Source organism: Musa acuminata, chromosome BXJ2-6 (genome assembly GCF_036884655.1).
Source record: "Musa acuminata AAA Group cultivar baxijiao chromosome BXJ2-6, Cavendish_Baxijiao_AAA, whole genome shotgun sequence".
Taxonomy (NCBI): domain Eukaryota; kingdom Viridiplantae; phylum Streptophyta; class Magnoliopsida; order Zingiberales; family Musaceae; genus Musa; species Musa acuminata.
This window is the reverse complement of record NC_088343.1, coordinates 1,770,049-1,789,394: the sequence shown is the minus strand read 5'-3', so window position 1 is coordinate 1,789,394 and position 19,346 is coordinate 1,770,049. Positions and strand designations below refer to the sequence as shown.

Sequence of the window (19,346 nt, the reverse complement as noted above, 5' to 3'; positions counted from 1 at the left end):
ATAAAAAGTCTTGTTTAGGATATCTGTGAAAGATGTTAATCTGCATTTGTTGTTTATGTTCATCTGGAATCATGTGTGGTTACCAACTTGACAATTATGAAGTCATTTCTTTTTTTCCTGCCAAGACATTTGTATTTAAACAATCCAACCTATATCTACACAATTAGCTACTATATTTTTTTTTTTGATGTACTGTTACATTGATGATTCATTTGACTGCCATGAACATTAGTCATCAGATTTGTGGACACAATCAATGGTTCTGAGTTTATCGTGTCATGATGAAAGTGGTCACATTGAATTGGATGGTCACGTTAATTAGAAGGACCCAATAGAAGTAATTAGGAGATGATTTTGATGTAATCAGGCTCTCCTAATTATTTATCTTAGATATCTGTTCTTGTCTGTAAATAGATTGAACCTCTCAATGACTCAATACATAATATCCGAATATGTGGATACGCGAAGATATGAATACGATATTATTGAGAGATTAAAAAATCTTTTCTCATCTCTCCTTAATCATTGATTAGATCTTTTTCTTATCTCTCCTTTATCCTTAATCGATTATCTATAGTGATGATGCGATTGTCTATAGTGATGATGCGAAGGATTGAAACAAACAGAGAAGACGAGTTTAATTCTTCTTGTAGATCAATGTATATCATTATAGCTTTCAGAATCGAATGATATCAAAATATACGTATCGTAAATTTAAATATATTATTATTTAACTTAAAATTTTAATATTAAAATTTTTTATATAATAGTAACATAAGATTGATTTTTATGCTCATAAGGTTACTGACCCACTCCTATTTTTAAGTTGAATTGGACTGAGAACAAATCCACCTACATTGAAGAGCCTACGATAGTATCCCTTGGTCAATTGTCAATCAGGCCAGTGATAAATAATAATCCAGTATCACAATGGAACCAAATCCCATCCAATGCTATCTGATTGGTAAGAAGCAACTAAATGCCACAAGATACATTGATTGCTGGGTTATGATATGTATATATATATTTCTATGGAATGTAATCAAGCTTTTATCTTCTTGAAAAGAATTCTGTACAAAGGGCTCCATCTCTGCGGAACTAACCTAATGCAACTTCGACGAATAATAACTATCCCACGACCTGCCCAACCATCTTCTTCTTAATCAGCCTGCCGCATGCAACTTAGGTTCACACCCTCACTTCAATTATATCACCATCCTTGAGCTGGGTTTGTGGTAACACAAGCTGTCCATTTACCCAGACAAGCTTTCCATCCTGGCCTATTCTTCTAGCAGCATCGGCGGCAGTGCTACCAGATTTCATTCTCATTATTTCACCATGCGGCCAACGTATAACCACCACCTCACCAAGACCAACAGAATTAGATCCTCCGTACAAGCTCGATTGATACTTTCGTTCTCTTGACGATGCTCCGAGCAAGATCTGCTCTTCCCACTGAAGCATTGTCCTCAGGAAATGCACCTTTATTGAAAAATAATCTCCGTGAGAACTTTGTGATACATGAGCAGTTGTATGGGTAAAATGAACATGGAAAAAAAATATGCATTGTTATCCGGCCGGCTCTTTCCTGCTAGAACAATTATCACAGTGCTGACAAATCCAGCTGGGTGGAAAATCATACAACCGTCAAAGGTAATCATGAAATGGGGCAGGAGTGTTGGTGATATTACAAAATTGGACAGATTACTAAGATGTGATTGCTTGCTACCTCAGATTTGCATGTATAGTTTGTTCCAAATAATCTAGTTGCCCGAATGAAAAGCAAGCTCCAAAATATTGAGTTGATAAAATTCCTAACCTTGTTGGTGATGCCATCATCCGCAGGAGCATAGCTACCAGAATAGAGGGTTTTCTCTGAGTAGTTTGAACCAGATGGAACAGCAAGGATTTGTTTCCCCTCAAATACGGCAGAAACGACCATCCAATACTCAGCTTCGTCCTCCTCCTTTAGATCTATTACTTGGATGAAGGTAGGTAATAGTCGTTGAAATTGGTCTTGCTGGACAAGAAAAAGCAAGTCTTACAATAATCAAACTGTTAGCTTGGAAATGAATATGCAATTTCATCCTGGTGGATAACTAATATTAATTTATCATTCAAGTTTTAGCTTTGTTCTTTTGCCTCTCTGACATTTGAAGGAAACTTGTCCTTTTCCAATGCAAGGAGTAGCAGAAAAGAAGTGAGAGATATTCAAATGCTTGAGACTACAGCAAATTGCCATATTGATTTTTAACAATATTACTTATGGGAGTTGGCTTTAGTGACACTTCTTAATAAAATCAGATGTAGTGTGACTTCCACCTTATGAAATATCCCATCTCGGCATAATGTATACTTCTCCAGGCACGTGCACCAGTCCCCATGTCCTGGTGCGAACCACCACTGTTCGGAAACCTAAACAACCAACTTAAAGTTTTAGGGAAAGAAAACTAACAACAGAAGCAAAAGACATACTATCACAGCAAAACCCAATTACATTAAAGAATGGCAATTGAAAGGCAAATGTCACTGACCAATAGATTAGCAATTTCAACAATGGACTATTCTAATTCAAGAAAAGACAAAAGATAATTAAATGTGGTTATATGATCTTTCACAAGAACTTTGATTGTTATTTTGACATAATAAATGTTGTCATGAGAATAGAAAGGGGTAGCATTCAGACAACCCTCACAGTCAAGATGATTGAAAGAGCAACTTTTGTTAATCTATCAATATCATATACCACAATGTATATTTTGATCGTTTAAAACAAAATATATAAATCGGATAAATAATCTGCAAGAGTAACATAATTACCTTCTTATAGAGTCTAGCATAAATTTCCCAACGCTTCAATTGAGAAGAAGATCTTATATCTGCAACGGCTTCAGAAGCTTCAAGAAAGCTCACAGCAACAAGTAGCTCCCTTTTATCATGATCTACCCTGGATTAGCCATGCTTACATGATAGCATTAGACATAAGAAGAACCTAGTAATGTTAATAAATAAATTAAGTTACAACAGATACCGAACCTGACAATGACTGCTGCAAGTAATTGACTTCCCTCCACCCTAAGGACAGGGTGTCCCACTTTAATGGAACTGTATTTCCAGGGGCTCTCATCTTGAGTATACACCTCATCCTCCAAAATATTTGATTGATAGGGAGAGACATTAGCTACAGAATCACTAGGACTTGTATAGTCAACCTCGTTCTCCTTGTATAACCAATGAGCAGCAAGTCCATATTCTGCATGGTCATGCATCCGCTAGATAGGAAAATGGTGTGTGTCAGTATTAGCACAAATCTAGAATTATAACTACATGATGTTCATAATTAATGCTTTGATAAGTGCTGTACCTGTGTTCTTATTTGCACCTCCAAAGGTGAGTTATCAGGACCCTGCACTGCAGTATGGAGCGACTGCAAGAAATGAATGAAGAATAACAGCATAAGAAGAAAAAAGTAGAACCGGGAAGAGAACTGGGAGACCTAGTCAACCAGCCAACTACCTCACATATACAATTTGATGCCAATGAAAACCTACATGCATGAAGTTTAAAACATATGAATGAACCTAATCAGAATTTCTAATGAAGAAAATCTAATATTACAAAGCAAGTCCAGTTTCGCACTCTCAAAGATCAACAAAATAGAGTAAATACATCAAGTGATATGCCCAAAAAACTGCACCTGATAAAGTAAAAAAGTAAATTAACTGGTCATACTGACATGCTCTTCAGCTTAGGAAAAGAAACAAATATTTTCACAACTAGAATTCTCACACAAAATGAACTACTTTACCTCCAAATAGTTAGACTGGACCATTCATCAATATTTCCATTTTCTAGGTCTTGTACGATAAAGACCAATCCGCTACTGATGTCTGCTCCCAGGCTTGCCTTTTTATCTAGCCAAGCTACTTGTCCACTCGAGAACAGCAATTCCCTTTTAAGGTTCTTGATTATGCATGTCCCTAGTCCTCTTAGATAATGTACCACTATTCCAGCCTCATCTCACCTTAGTTTATCTTTGATATCTAAGCTCTTTGTGTTTATCAAAGTGCAAAGTTTATGATAAATTCAGTTTGGAAGCACAGTATATGTGCAGATATCTTGACATTTAAGACTATTTGACATGGCATTACACAATTTGTGATATTGTAAAACATACCAAATAAAATGGACAAAGCTATCACCATTTAAACAAGTTCATGCCAATAAGAACGTGTGGCCTAAGAGATCTCTAATGTCCGTTAAGAGGTACCATCAAAATGCAGTTAATTGATTCCACATTGTATTAGCATGACTAATCATGCAACAATATTTACCTGATAACCACTAGGCTTCGGATTTACAATATAGTCATCAAATTCTCCATCAATTGGGGTCCAGAGCCTGCAAGCAGGTAGCAAATTCAACAAAGCAACAATCAACAATCTCACTGATTAACATTTTACTGGACAACCCTCACATACTTTGACACTTTAATCATTAGTTGGTAGCACTCTGCAGCATTGTTTCTAGAATACTGAAAAACATGCAATATCAGTTCAAATTTTGGAAGAGGGTCAACCTATAAACTCTATGGTTTATAGGTTGACCCTCCCATCACGAGCATTCCCTCCCAAAACTCATCCTTGGCCTCTCATAGCTCTATGGTTTGGGGCCTGCATGGTAGGTTGAAACAACAAACCATGTGGGCTCCCACGAAAGGCTGGTGAAAGGCCTATAGGAACAGAAAGTAGATGGGATGGAAGGCAGAATTTCTTTACTGAATTTCCTGCAGATTAATGATCTATAGTAGGAAAATCTACTATACATCCTATTTACTTGCTCAAACAATTAACAATGTATCAACTATCAACTACCAAGTGAAATCAATCAATTCAGATTATCTAAGAGGATAGTTAAAGGAACATTTAAGAAAACATTACTAGAAAAGTAAAGAAACTAATGGCTCTTAATTTGACTAGTGATCTCACCCTAAAAAAACTAGATGATGGAAATATCAATCTAGCCAACCCCAAATAACTGGGGCCTCTAGATTGCTGTAAAGGACCTCAAATAACAAATTTTCTTTTAGGAGTTCTGAAATGTTTGACATTACCCACAATAAAAAAGTAGGTTCAGCTTACAAGTAACCAGAAATCTTACTTGTGTATAATGTCAAGAAGACAGTAGCAGTTCTTTACAGCAGGTCCATGTAGTTTTCCATTCTTATCCCCAATAATCACCCTTAGTGCACGAGCATCATAAATTTTCCTAATGCCAACACCTTTGCGTTTCATCTTTTCAAAACATAGGAAGAAAATGATAAGCATATTCTAATACAAAAAGAAACATATATGAGAACCCATTTCATTAGATAGCTATTATACACTTCATCCTAGCAGTTACATAGGTCATGTTTTCCAAGACAATTGAAAGAATGCACAACTTTGTCAACTTAGAGATCCTCATGGAAATTTGATGGTTTGCACAAGGATAAAACAAAATTCTGTTCATATACCAAAACACTTTTGACATGCATATGAAATAGAAGAAACAAGAACATTAAATGTTATCCTAATACAGCCATTTTGAAGATGTTTTTTACCTACAAAATCTATTAATAATACACATGCATTGCACAACTAAATAAGAATCGATACACATGGGGGTATAAATTATAATAAGGTCATTTTAATTCAAAAATTATTAAGGGTATTTGCACAGTCATTCCTGCAAGAAAAATCAGGTTTAGGTGATTATTCCAACTATCTGGAGTAGGGAGACAAATTATATAAGGCATTGATTCAACAATTTTATGACATCAGTACATCCTTAGATTGGATATTTTTCTATTTTACCCAAATGTTAGTGAATTGTGACATTTCCAAAGCAGGATATATCATACAACACATATAGAAAGTAATTCTAAGACATCAATCAATCCTGACAATGGCTTAAACCATAGAATTGTCACTGGAATACTGTTAGTGTTTCCTTTAGCCATTTGTTTGTCTGGATACTTTGTCATTCAGGGTTTCTGTAATTTCAAGTTATTGACATTTGTCAAAATAATATGTTTCATGTTGGTTCCATAAGAATTTCCTTCACGTTGGTCTCCTTCAAAATACTTTTTCATTTCTCAAGGAAAATATGTAAACATAAACATATATGTATATCTCTATGTACCAGGCATGTCTCAAGCATATTTGAATAAGTAAAAAAAGATGAATGTGATTAATTAAATTTACTGAATGAAACTTGGATATACCTTGCAATAGATACTGTACAAGCTTTTCAGCCGACTAGAGAGAGAGACTTCCATCCCTGGTATGTAGCTGAGCAGTAGAAAATGTTACTATAAAACTTATAACTGATTCTAAGGTAATAAATATGAGAATATCTGCCCACAAGCATGAATTAGAAGAATGATAAATATACCCATAAAAGAACCAGTTGATCATAAGGCAAAATCAGAAAAGGATAATGCAATCTTACGAGGTTGATATGTGTAACTCTCTTTCAAGTGCTTCCTCACAAATTGCTAAAGATGCTAACGCGAAAACTGCATCACTGAAAACCTTAGGCTTTGTTTCATGTGATTCTGAGCATTTACTAAGATTACTAAGAAAGTTAGTGCGCTTCTTCCGGTCCAGAAACAAATCAAATGGCAATACAGCCTGTAAAAGATCCTGCAGATAAACAATAACCAGAAATATTAGTAATTAAGTTATTGCAAAAAGTGAGAGACGTCACATTTCAAAAGAAATTGAAGAGTATATTGGTAATTCTACCTATGAGCAGTGAGATCAAATTTGTCCTTTATTTTCAACTAAATTGTTAATATTTGTTAAAATAAGTCCTCCAAACATTGTCAACTAAGAAGTTGAGAAGGTTTAAAGTTTAAACCATAATAGATTAAGTAAGCACTTTTATATAAATATAAGCACTTATTCACTTAATTGTAAAATAAGGAAAAACAACTTATCATCAAATTATAATTGCCTGAATTAGTATGAACTCATGAAGCAACTATACATTTTAATTGTAGGATACAGGAGATTAAATAGAATATTAGTCTTTTGTCCTAACTGTCCAGAAGATAATTAGAAAATTTTAATTGACACCGTTTATAAAAAAAAGATAAATTTTGATGCTCATTTTACCTCATTTAGAAACACATCACATACTAACTCAAGCCTCATGGATAAAGCCTATAGAAGGTTGAGGCATATGTACCAAATAAAAATACTTGTGTTATGTGAACAAGATGTACTTTACTTATTGTGTCATATGCAAGGAAATTCATCTAAATTTTTCAAAGATGACTTGGAGTTCTCTCCCTATAGTAAATTAAGCTGTTAATTTACCATTGAACACTCATATGTAGCTTTGGTGCTGCTCATTGTTTCATGGTCCCAGTTGCTATTAACCCCATTTTACATGTTCTATTTCAGATTTTCAAAATTTTAAGAAAAATCAGGAGCCCTGTGGTTCACCTCTGACCTCACTATGAATCTAAACTTTTGTGAAAGCTTTCCTTGCTTAAAGTATCAGCATATTGTAGCAAAATAAACATCCAAAAATACATAGAGATAGGTCTGGTCTACCATGTTTGTGCTACCTTCTCCAGAAATGCTTAGGACATGTTTTGTGTCATTTGACTTAAGGAGAATATTAACATTTTTGGAATTTCTTTTACATCCTCCTCAGGAGAATCAGAACCACATAATTGAGCATTTGCATGCATGTAAAAACATGAAGGTCCTTGATTTTCTAGTAAGATACCAGGCATGACATGCTGATGAGGAACCCAGCAGAGTGCCAAGGCAATTCAGCAAAAAGACATCTGTGCTACTTCATAGTGACCCATACTAGACTGAGAAAGGTACCCATGATTAAGTAGAGAATAATTAATTATGGCCAATACATGGGTTTGCACACATGTAAACTGCTGAGATATCACTGATATGATATAGTGCAGCATTGCAGTTGTCCATGGACCAGCATAACCATTTATGCATTTAATTAAAAGATGACAAAGGAACCCCAAACTCAAGGTTGTTCTCTCACTCAAGTGTTTGCATCCTGCAGATCATCTAGTCGTCAACTATCTTGACATATCTTTTACTATGGTTGTATTATAGGTCCACATAAAAGTAACTCGCAGCAGCATGCTAAAAGAGTTGTATTTGTTGATCTCATCGGCTTAGTTATCTTTGCATCATTCATGACCTAACATCCCAAGCCATGACATGAGGAACCTCTGATTTACTTCCTTCAGCTGCTATTAGATTAGTATTGTCTTTCATTATCTACATTGTTCAATTTGCTTGACACTAAAATCTCGAACTGCTGCAATATTTGTTTTTATTTATGAACTAAGCTTTTCAATTTCCACTTTGGGTATAACATGCTTCCAGAGTTGTTAAATGACACAAATCATTTTCTTGCAGCTAAAATATTGTTTTCTTCATTTCAAAAATGCAAATTACATAACATGTCCTAAATATTGAGGATCCACTCACTAAAATATAGAAGTGGGAACATCTGTTGTTTCAAAGAAAATTTCAAGTCATTGAACTATTTATATTTCGTTTTAGCTTTGTATTACTCTTTACAATAGTATCTTAGTAGCTACATCCAGCACATGTCATATAAGTAAAACTTAGCTTGAAGGTCCTAGTTGTTAATTTGAAACACTGCAACCAAACTATAGAAATTCTTGCAAATCATACTCACTCTCATATTTTCTCTTTCTTCATTGTTTTCGATAGGCCAACCATCATGAAATATTATACCATCATCTTTTGATGGGGTTAGAAGGCCAGCCTTCATAGACACTCTCCTAAAATTACGAATCTTGTTATTTGGAGCCCACATGGAAGCAAGCTCAGCTCGGATTATCCTAAATACCCGTGGCTGCAAAAGATTCAACATGAATGTTAAACTGAAGAAAATTGCATGTTAGTTTAAGAGTTACTAATAAGCTATGTCAAAGTGAAATTTACACAGCTAAATGACAGCAAGGTTTCTCTTGCCTATCACTACTCATACAGCTAAAAATTATAATGCAGGAGAGAGAGTCAGACAGAGCAAGCTAACCTAATTCAGGAAGTATAACAATTGCTCCTGCATCTGCAGGTATTAGTTTGCATATGAATACAAGATAAAGAAAATTTTTTATATTGTAGATCTTTTTGGCTGAAAAAGAAGACAATTATTTCCAAACAAGCACTTCAAAGCACACATAAAGATGATGATCAATTGTTAACTTCCAGAAAGAGTAACTCCGTACTGTAATTCATGGCAGTGGTTAGTAAAATAGTGTGATGCCTTACCTTGCCCTGCAAAGAGTAAGCATGTTGTGCTACTTGCTTCATATTGCTTGGAAATTGATGCTGTATCAGCTATTTTGTCTTTCCATGTAGGGAATATAACAATATTGTTAATGTTTACTCTTCAAATTGGATTCATTTTTCAGTGCAAGCTTCTTATCCAGCAGTAGTTGACCAAGAAGTTGCAATTTACTCTTCTAGACTCAATGTCATTTCAGCAATTTTGTCATAAAACTAGTTGCAGCTTGATTAAGAAGAAAAAAATATTTAGTACCAATCTTTGCAGAACAGGATATTAGGAGGAAAAAACAAAATTTTGTTAATAACCAATGAGGTTCTAGTTGAGGATAAGCCTTGGAACAAAATAGGTTGCTCCTTGTAACATAGATTAATAGGGTTTAGTCATAGAAACAACCTCTCTATTTGTAGTTGTAATCATGGTTCGTCTTACCGGTCCATACCGATGTACTGACCAGCTATCGGGATGATACGTACCGAGCTATACCTAGCCGTACCGAATATACTGATACATGGCACATGGGGGTGTACCAATTTACTGCCTATACCAGTCTACTATCGGACCAGTATGTACCACTTGTACCAAGTGGATAGTACAGCAAACCTTGGGTGTAATATTGCATCTTGTAATCTTGCATAAAGTTTCTTTTTGTATCCTTTCTTCTCTCCCTACTCTTTTTTCCCCACTTCCTACTGTAATGTCATTATGCCAGCCGCATGGACTCTAATGTCTGTACTGCACTGACATGTATGACAAGGCCACATCGAACCTTCAAACATGTTATTGTGCAGTTCTCTAATGAACAGTACATGGTGTAAGCAATCACAAACACGATAAATACTATATTTCACTCTCGAAGTGGATAATTTGTGGTTCTACCATCTCAATCTCTTCAACAAACACATGGGTTTAATTTCTTGTCATCATATCATCCAAATTGCCATGGTACAAAAAGAAAAGAAATAAAGGATATTAGGCTATCAGCCAAGTGCAAGTTTTCCTAGTGAGAAATAGCTAACAGATTAACCATGTTATTTACTTACATTAGACAAGACAACTAGCAGTTAATGCTTCTGAATGAGAACACAGTGGGTGGGACAAATTGAGAGAACTGAATGCTTCAGAATGACTAACAGTTTTTGCCATTAAATATGAAAAAAAAAGCATGACAATTGAGCAACAAATAATCCTGAATGTTGATCAACTAGGAAATCTTTTCATTTTTTTTCAATAGTTTCTGCAAGTCCATATCAGAAAGACACTGGAAACAGACCTGAAGGACTGCAAAGCACAAATCTTCCAGTTCTGATTTTAAAGCCCAAACACCTAATCTAGAAGCAAGAGAACACCAAACTGCCAATGTCTCCTGAGCCACTGCCTGAGCTTTGGGCAATGATAAAGCATAGCTGAAGGAATTGACAAAAAACTGAGAAATTTAAGTATATCAAGAAGCATTCCTTATGATAGTTCAGACACTGAAAAGATTGTACCATCATTTGGCTTACCAAATTAATATTTCAAGCTAGTATCCATGATAGTCAAGGAAAAGACTTTAAGACAAATCAGAAATAGAACAAATACAAATGTACTTTAAAGTTTAAACATCAGAATATTGAAAAGCTAAACAAAGTGACTTTAGAATGAGAACCTGGTTCTTGAAAATTATTTAGTTCCTCTCAAAACATAGATTGGGTTACTTCAGCAAGAATAGGTTCCTTGTAAATGTAACAATACAGATTATATGCACCAACTCATGATTCAAAAATAGATGCACCCAGTAGATTGGTGTTCCTTTTTGATCAAATAAAACATGCTTCTTTTTTTTCCAACAACTGGCCAAAACTGCCAAATGTATGTGTGATAACCTCAACTGGAGAAAATGGAAAACTTCGCAAGACACATATCTTATATCATCTTAAGATTTTACAACTAAATCAAGCCATCTCATATGCACATTCAGGCAAATATATATACCAATTCCATAACTACTTGAACAATATGATTTCTGTAAGTAATATGGTTGAATACTTTTAAACTCCAGATGGACAAAGAGAAACTGACGATATGATGAAATCATCCACATATTATAAAACAAACAGCTATGAGAAAGAAAGATCTAGCAGTAACACCCAGCAAACTTACATTGTCCGCATATTATGCAAACGATCTGCCAGCTTGATGAGAACAACACGAGGGTCATCAACCATCCCCAAAAGCATAACTCTTAGGTTATTTGCCTACAGAGCAGGTTAAAACTTTCAAGATATTAATAAAATATTAATTTAAGTGATGTCTGTCAACATATATTTTCAAATGTGAAGTCAGTCATAGATGTGGATAATAAAATCAAGCAACATTTCGTACCATGATACAGTTAATTCACAAGATAGTTTGTTTTCTTTTTTATTTCTGTTTTTCTTTTTTGTTGTCCATATGCATTTACACGTGTGAGAACTCATGGAAGCTTTTTCTTACTTCTAGAGTAACCTAGACCAAGACACTGAGTGCCCAGTTAGGAAAAACTAAAAATAGGATAACCACATCATATTCAACATCATAATGTACAATGCAATAGTCGTAGAACACAGAACATTATAATAAACTGAAATGTCTAGTATTGCAACTTGTTGGTGTGTCATGACAAGATACATGGATTTGAGAATACCAAGAAAAAATTGTAGTTCTGTGCAGCATTTGCTTTTAAAAGTCAAAGCATGAAAGAAAGTATAGAATAAAAGTTAGTGAGAAATTAGCTCCTAGCCTCCTACAAAAATTGATGGGTAGCATGCCACATGCTGATGGCATATAACATAAGGCAAATGTAGCTTACAGTATTATGCAGCAAATTTTATTTTCAAGATATGAAAAGGTAAAAAAAAAGGTAACATTTGGCTTATAGAACTTGAAAAAGTTTATCATGCAAGATAAAAGATTTACTATGCAATCTCAGATAACCCCTGAGTACATTTAGTTGATTATGTAAGTGTTCAATATTCAAGTGAGAAAAATCATTCTATTGAATGGATAGACCAAAAGTATGCCCTATCGATTGATATAGATGCTGAACAAGTAAAGAACAAACAGGATCAACAGATATAACAAATAACAAAAGGGGGTTGATACAAGGAAAAGGAATAGTAAAAGAAGAAATAAGATAAGGTACTGCCCACAAACACTTTCTGTTCTTATAAGAAATTACATCATGTCTTTCTTCTTTTTCTTTCAATTGACAAACTTTTATTTATGGAACTCTCTAAAAACGCAGACCTACGCTGCAGCTGAATTGGACATGCATCAATGGGTTACTATGTGTGCACCTTGATGTTGTCTAATTAGACAAGTGCAAGAAAATCAGGGACATGGATCAAGCAATCACAGGAAAAAGACAAATGGTTATTATGTGGCATTTGGTAGAAATCAGTGGTCCCAAAATGGTCACTTTGTTTCTTATAAGTAATCTTCACATCACTACAAGCAGTTACTAGTAAACCTTGCAAACTTTACTTTGGTTAGCATATCAAGAATATGTCTTAGAAATATCACGCTTCATTAAATTGTCCAGTACATTCTTGGACTTTAATTATATCTTTTAACACTTCATGAGGAATAGTCAAATGATACCTGAAACAAATTCTAAGCTTAACGTGTCATTTTGGCATTTGTTGACAACCTAGAGATGTCTCATTATCTATGAATTTTCAGAGAACCTGGTTTGGATAAGTAAAAGGAAGAATGAAATAGTAAAAAGGAACATCACTAAATCATCTTTAAGTTTGTTATGCCTGAAATCTAGAAATAATCAAAACATCAAATGGCTCCAGAATGAAGCCAGGATGTCTCAAAATATAGTTCCAATTTCAGCACAAAGTACAAACCTAGTCCTTATCGGTCTACAAAACTTTATCACTATGCTCTGTACTTGTTCTTCAGCAGAAAAGCATCTGCTGTGGCCAATTTTAATTTTCTTTAGTTAATGAAAATTCAAACCAAAATAGGCTAGATAAACTTGTGCACCTCCTTGCATATGATGTAACTTAAAAGGACGAGTCAAAAAAGGAAAAAAATTCTTAAATATAACAATGTTAGGTGGCCCAACAGAACCTCAGTTATAATTTCGATACAAAAAGGTCTCATAATAATAAATGTTTCAGGAAAAATCATAAGATAACAAATTTGTTAAGACTATTTAAGATTTCATATAAGGACATTAAATTAGTGCATAAAGAGAGTGATGATAGCCATCTCAAGGACCAAGAGGTCCATGATGTTGGAAAAGAGAGCAGTGCTAATGAAATTTGATGACATTATAAGAGAAGTAAAATAAAAAACAACAGCCAGATCTGATAGGAAATGAGAGAATGTAGGGTGTGGTTTACAATGGCATGCTTTCTCTTTTAGCAGGAAAAGTCCAATATGCTAACTTCAACTTAGAAATCTGGCTTAGAGATAGACGTCAAAGAAAAAATACGTAAATCATTTCTCAACCTCTAGAAAAGAGCATCTTAACATGCTGAGAAAAGTACTTAAGAAAATAACTCAAACGACCAAGGTAATCGATGAAATTTGTAATTATACATGAACATTTATTGGTGTCTTAAAATGCAAACATTTTATGATACTAAAATATATACACACATAATGCTACATAATAAAAAGTTTTACATGAATATCAAATAAAATCCCAGAATTTAAGTTTCATGCTCCGTGGGTAAGATATATATCTATATAAGAGAAGAACATATTACCTCTTCAGAACCAAGGGTAGTTTGGTTTACACTTTCACGCCTATGTCTTCGTAACAGCTGCACAGTGCAATTGTTGATCATAAGCAAGAAATTAAGACATAGATGTTGTTCTCAGACACAGGGTTACCAAGAAAAATTAGCTGCATACTGTCACAGTTACAAGTACAATCCCAGCATAAAAAGACTGATGCACTTTATATTGCCTATTGGTTCAGAAATTTTTCATTTTGTCAAATTGCTGCTAGATGATATGAAAAGTTCAGACATCACAGTAAAAGATAAAATATTTTCATATGACAGTGTCTACATAGGATGTTTAAGTATCATTCAAAAACAAGTTGTACATGTGTCGGAAGAAATAGTACATATGATGTGCATTGCAGGAGAATAACTTTGGTCGACTGGATCTCAGTATCCATACTTCAGGGATTCCAAAACAAGAATGCTTGTAAAAATGCTTAACACTTGTCCCTTGCCAGCTTAAAGAAAGCCTTATATAAACCGAAGGCATCCAAGACATCATCTAATAAACCAGTAATTAGTAGCTCTCCATTCCAGACCCAACAGAACCTTCGCCACAATCACATGTTCATGTAATGAACCAATTGCTATCTGACTAAATTAAAGTCAGATTATGTTACAAGTTCTTGTAGTATCTAATATATGAGTTAGTGTGTACCAATGATTATAATTTAAGTCTGATATCAATATCAGTCAATGACCGAACCGATACAGTGCTGATCCTGTACAGTGTACCAAATGACAGTATGGGTTGATGCTGCTTGAACCACTAGAGAGAGAACCGGGGGGGAGGTGGTGACAACACATACGATAGGCAGCAACATAGACGAAGACGAGGAGGAGGAGGAGGAGAAGAAGAGGAGTAAGTGGCAGAGGATGAGAGAGAGAAGCAGCAGAAAAAAGAGAAGCACAACTGAATAGCTGTCGAGCATCTAAAATGAAAAAGAAAAAAAAAGAGAATCAACACTCGGACTGAGCAGTAAACTTGCCACCGTGTATAACTTCATATCAGTCAGCTCACAGATGGTAAACCTTGTTTCACAGGCAAAATTGCACGGCTTAGATAGCTTAACAAAAATATAATGGCATACCTGGTTTATATAGCTTAATTTTGATACACCAGCAACTAAATGTGCCACATCATCACCAAACTCTTCCTTGATTGTCCTGAGGTTTTCTAATGTGTCATCAGTCACATCATGAAGTATCCCAGCTACAACTGTGTTTACTGCCTGCAATAAGATTATATTTATTTTGGTTTTTAGGGGACAAAATTTGTTTGACTTCAAAATGCAAATCAAACATAGGATGATTGACAATTTAATGTATATTTATATATAAATATCCTTCAAGAAAAACCTAGGTATAAGCAAGAACATAAGTATACAAGGGAGTATATACTCTATTTCCACTTATTGGAACCAAGGCAGCTAAAATTTTTCCTGTATGGATGCAATGTGTAACATAAGGCTCTCCAGTTTTTCTTAATTGGCCGAAGTGAGCTTTGCTTGCAAATGCAATAGCCTTCTGCACCTGGAACACAGAACAAAGAGTAAACATGAAGCCAGAATATATATATATATATATATATATAAAGTGTGTGTGTGTGTGTGATGATTAGGAAGAAAATACTAAACCTTTGCATCTTTAAAGATTGGGTATCCTGTAACATCTACTCCTTCCAATATTAGAGTATCTGCATTAAAGATCCTCATCATATTAAAATTTAGATGGCAATATTGACAGTAGTATTAAGAGAATCAGACAGTGCATTACAAAGAAGCAAGTCTCAAGCAAGAAAGCAAGATATGGTGGTGATCAATGATCACAAAGTATAGTCTATAACCATGCAAATCCAAACATAGAAATTTGGTCCTGTCATTGAGTAACTATAACAATCATTATAAACTTGTTTCACTGTAACATATGAAATCATTTACTATGCTTGATTACGAAAACCCAAAGAGATCATAAGCAATGGCCATAATATGAATCATGGCACAGATGCTGTAGAAGAAGTAAACTGAAACAGGTGGGAACTGCAGTTCTTTTATTTTCAACATTGGGACCACTGTGTTTCATTTTCTGCAATGCAGCAAATACCTTATGTTAGATGACGGGAAACACACCTACAAAGTCAGAGCATAGAAACTTTTATCTAGGACAATTACAGTTGAGCCTTAGTGTGAATCAAGTCCAGTTTTAGGCCATGTCAGAATTTCAGATTATAAACAATTTTCAATTTCCAAGAAGCTGTTTCTTGCGTTTGTCATCAACCTAAAAAATATAATCAAGATGACTAGGATGGTGATCTGCCATGAGGCATCCTGAACAAATTGCTGCTGAGACTGTGATAATAAATCAAAATGTCCATGGTCTGCCAAGATATTGTGATTAGATCATGGCCAATGCAATTATTGATAGAGATTCTTCACTCTTCACGGATGAGAGATAAATGCAGCAAGAATTAGCTTGAGACAAGTCCTGTACTGGGTTAAGCTGGATTCTCATTTAAAATTTTAACATGATATTCCATTTACAGGAGATCTTTTAAGTCCCTAGTTAAGACAGAGACTTGACTATTGTAGCTGTTTACCAGAATGCAAAAGAATTTAATGCATTTCAGACAGGATTTTGTCAGATTGTAGATTTCTTTAAGAAAAAATTTTTGTCCCATAATGTTTTCTTACCCTGCAGTTTTAATTAGCATTCAAGAATAGATGATCTGTAAATGAAAGCTCGTGACTGATTGGAAGGATTCAAAGAAGACTGGAAGTCGGTTTTGACAAGCCAAAACTTGTCTACTCTGTCTTTTTTTTTTCTTCTCTTTCCTTATTATTTCTGCTCATCTAAGATACTGCTGTAATAAATTCCTCTGGAGATAAACAAGCAAAGAACTATATTTCCCCTCTAGCCATAAGTGTGCATCAAATTGCAGTATGCGATTTGTTATTGGCAACTTCAAGGTGGATGAGAGATAGATCAACAAGAAAGGTGGCAACGAGAAGAGGATAAATAAATAGAAGGCACCTTTCCTTGTTCCCAGCGTGCATTCTTTAATCTACCTGACTCCATAAAATCATACCTCTATCACTGACAGTAAAGATCACCATATAACAATAGCAAAACTGATTCATCATATCCAAACTTCTGTATAGCTGATCTCCTATCATCATAAATGCAAATTTTCAGGCATAGTCATGAATCAATCTTCTTTATAATTGGACAAACCAATGAATACAGCATCACCTCCTAGGAATGATCAACCCAAGAGTCTTCCCTAGCATGCAAATTCGAGCACCATTTCACCCCAAATAAATAAAGTTCTCATCTAGACAGTAATCAAACTTATTTTCTTGATAAAGAATAAGCAGACTTACATGTTTCTTTTTTTTTTGCAAAGGGTAAATCGTGAAGGTGAGATTAGAGCTCAAGACCTTACGATAAGCTGTCAAAGTCTTTACCAACTAAACTAGCTAGCACCTTCAAGTCATTGGTCAGCTTAGTAGCCTCCCATATGCAGCGAGGGCCCCCCGCCTCCAATGTTTGTGTTCCTTAGTGCTCTCCACACCAGGGTTGGTCGTTTGTCCCTGCCATCATCCCACCCGAGGGCAAATCGACATTGGGGTGATGCCGAGACAAGCCCAACTGGTATCCGTTGACGCGTTCACAGTCGTCCTCATCAATGGGTCTCGACAATGATCCTTCAGCAGGTTCACCTATAGAAACCTTGTTACTACTTCTCCTTCCTCTAAATGATAAGGTTTAGTGGACTTCTCATGACGTCACGGGCCACCACCTCGATCTGAACACTTCACTAGACCATTCAATCGGTAGGAGCGATAGGCGATGTGTACAAAGGGTAGAGACATAGCCAATGCGAGCTGATGACTCGTGCTCAATAAGAATTCCTCGTTGAAAGCCAACAATTGCAATTATCTATCCCCATTACGATGAAATTTTCAAAGATTACCCAGGCTTGTCAGCCAAGGTTATAGACTCGTTGAATACATTAGTGTAGCGCAAGCAAACTTAAATGTTCCCCAACTAACTAAATCAACAAAACCATTATAGTAAACAATAAAAGCCTTTAGGTCTTCTATTAAGTCCTTCGCAATAATACAATTGGACCCATTATAGATAATTCCTTTCATCCATAATTAACATGTTTCAGCTCATAAAATGGATGATGAAGGATTTTGTTCAGATATTGGATATTTGATCCGATGCTACAGATGCTTTGATCTTGATCTATTTACTTTCTTTTTCTTTTTTCCTACTGTCTTCACCTTCATTCACTAGAAAAGAACAACTAAACATTTGCAAGATAACATGAAACATGGATATAGATTCCTCAAAATTCCTCCCACAGTCACACAACTATACCATTTCATTCCCATTTTCTGTTACCAAAAAGATACATCACACGCATTCATCTATCCGTATTCCGTGACCTTCTAAAGACTAGAAGATCGAACTAAAGGTCAAGACAGCAAATCCGACGCCTCAACTGAGAACAACAAAAAGAAGAAAGAAGGCGAAAATATAAGAGGAGAAAGAAAGGAACCACACCAGGTTTTTCTTCCACCTTGGGCCACAAGAAATCGACCTTGGTGGAGAGGCACGCCCCGGAGGCGATGGCGACAGCCGTGACGGCCACTTGCGCGAGCGTCGACCCCACCGCAGCGTGGCTCGCGCCGGAGCCTCCGGCGGCCGCTGCGGCTGCGGCGATGGCGTTGCCTGCGGCGAGGACGGAGCCGAGCGGAGGGGAGGAAGCGGCCAGCCGCGCAGCGACCTGGTCGAGGACGCAGCGGAATCGGGGGGCAGAGCCGCGGAGCGCGGCTGCCGGGAGCAGGAGGAGGCGGGAGCTCCGGTGGCCGATCACGGCGGTGCGGCCCAGTCCGGCGCAAGAAGACATCATCCGTGGAGGATCCGATTCTTTAGGGTATAACGGTTGAGGGCTTCGCCTCACTCACTCCCTCGGTCGCATCTTTTCCGCTAACGATGTCGATGGGAGGGGGTAGGAAGCGGAGGAGGATGAGAGAGAGATAGAGAGAGAGAGAGAGAGAGAGAGCGCGCGCGATGAGAGGGAGGAGGCAACGGTGTGTCCGCGTGTGTGGTTGGGGGGTGGAAGAGGAGTTGGTTTCGTGATGTCATAATTAGGAGGCACTCGGCAGTTTCTTCTGGTGAATAAAATGGGAAGGTTCCGTGGTCCCTTTTTGTCTTCCT

The 19,346-nt window shown here is 36.1% G+C and overlaps 1 protein-coding gene across 1 annotated transcript; it reads right to left on the bottom strand.

Annotated features, from left to right (window-relative positions):
• Window positions 1-931: 931 nt before the first annotated feature.
• LOC135614179 (uncharacterized) lies at window positions 932-19,267 on the bottom strand. Its single transcript, XM_065111247.1, has 18 exons — window positions 18,690-19,267; window positions 15,755-15,813; window positions 15,519-15,650; window positions 15,209-15,349; window positions 14,097-14,153; window positions 11,494-11,588; window positions 10,625-10,757; window positions 8,737-8,916; window positions 6,493-6,686; window positions 6,266-6,332; window positions 5,161-5,294; window positions 4,335-4,401; window positions 3,365-3,427; window positions 3,037-3,272; window positions 2,821-2,947; window positions 2,323-2,415; window positions 1,820-2,020; window positions 932-1,482 (listed from the first exon to the last, which is right to left on the bottom strand). The coding sequence occupies exons 1-18, from the start codon at window positions 19,036-19,038 to the stop codon at window positions 1,189-1,191; spliced, it is 2,622 nt and encodes an 873-aa protein (XP_064967319.1). The 5' UTR covers window positions 19,039-19,267; the 3' UTR covers window positions 932-1,188.
• Between the last annotated feature and the right edge of the window lie 79 nt (window positions 19,268-19,346).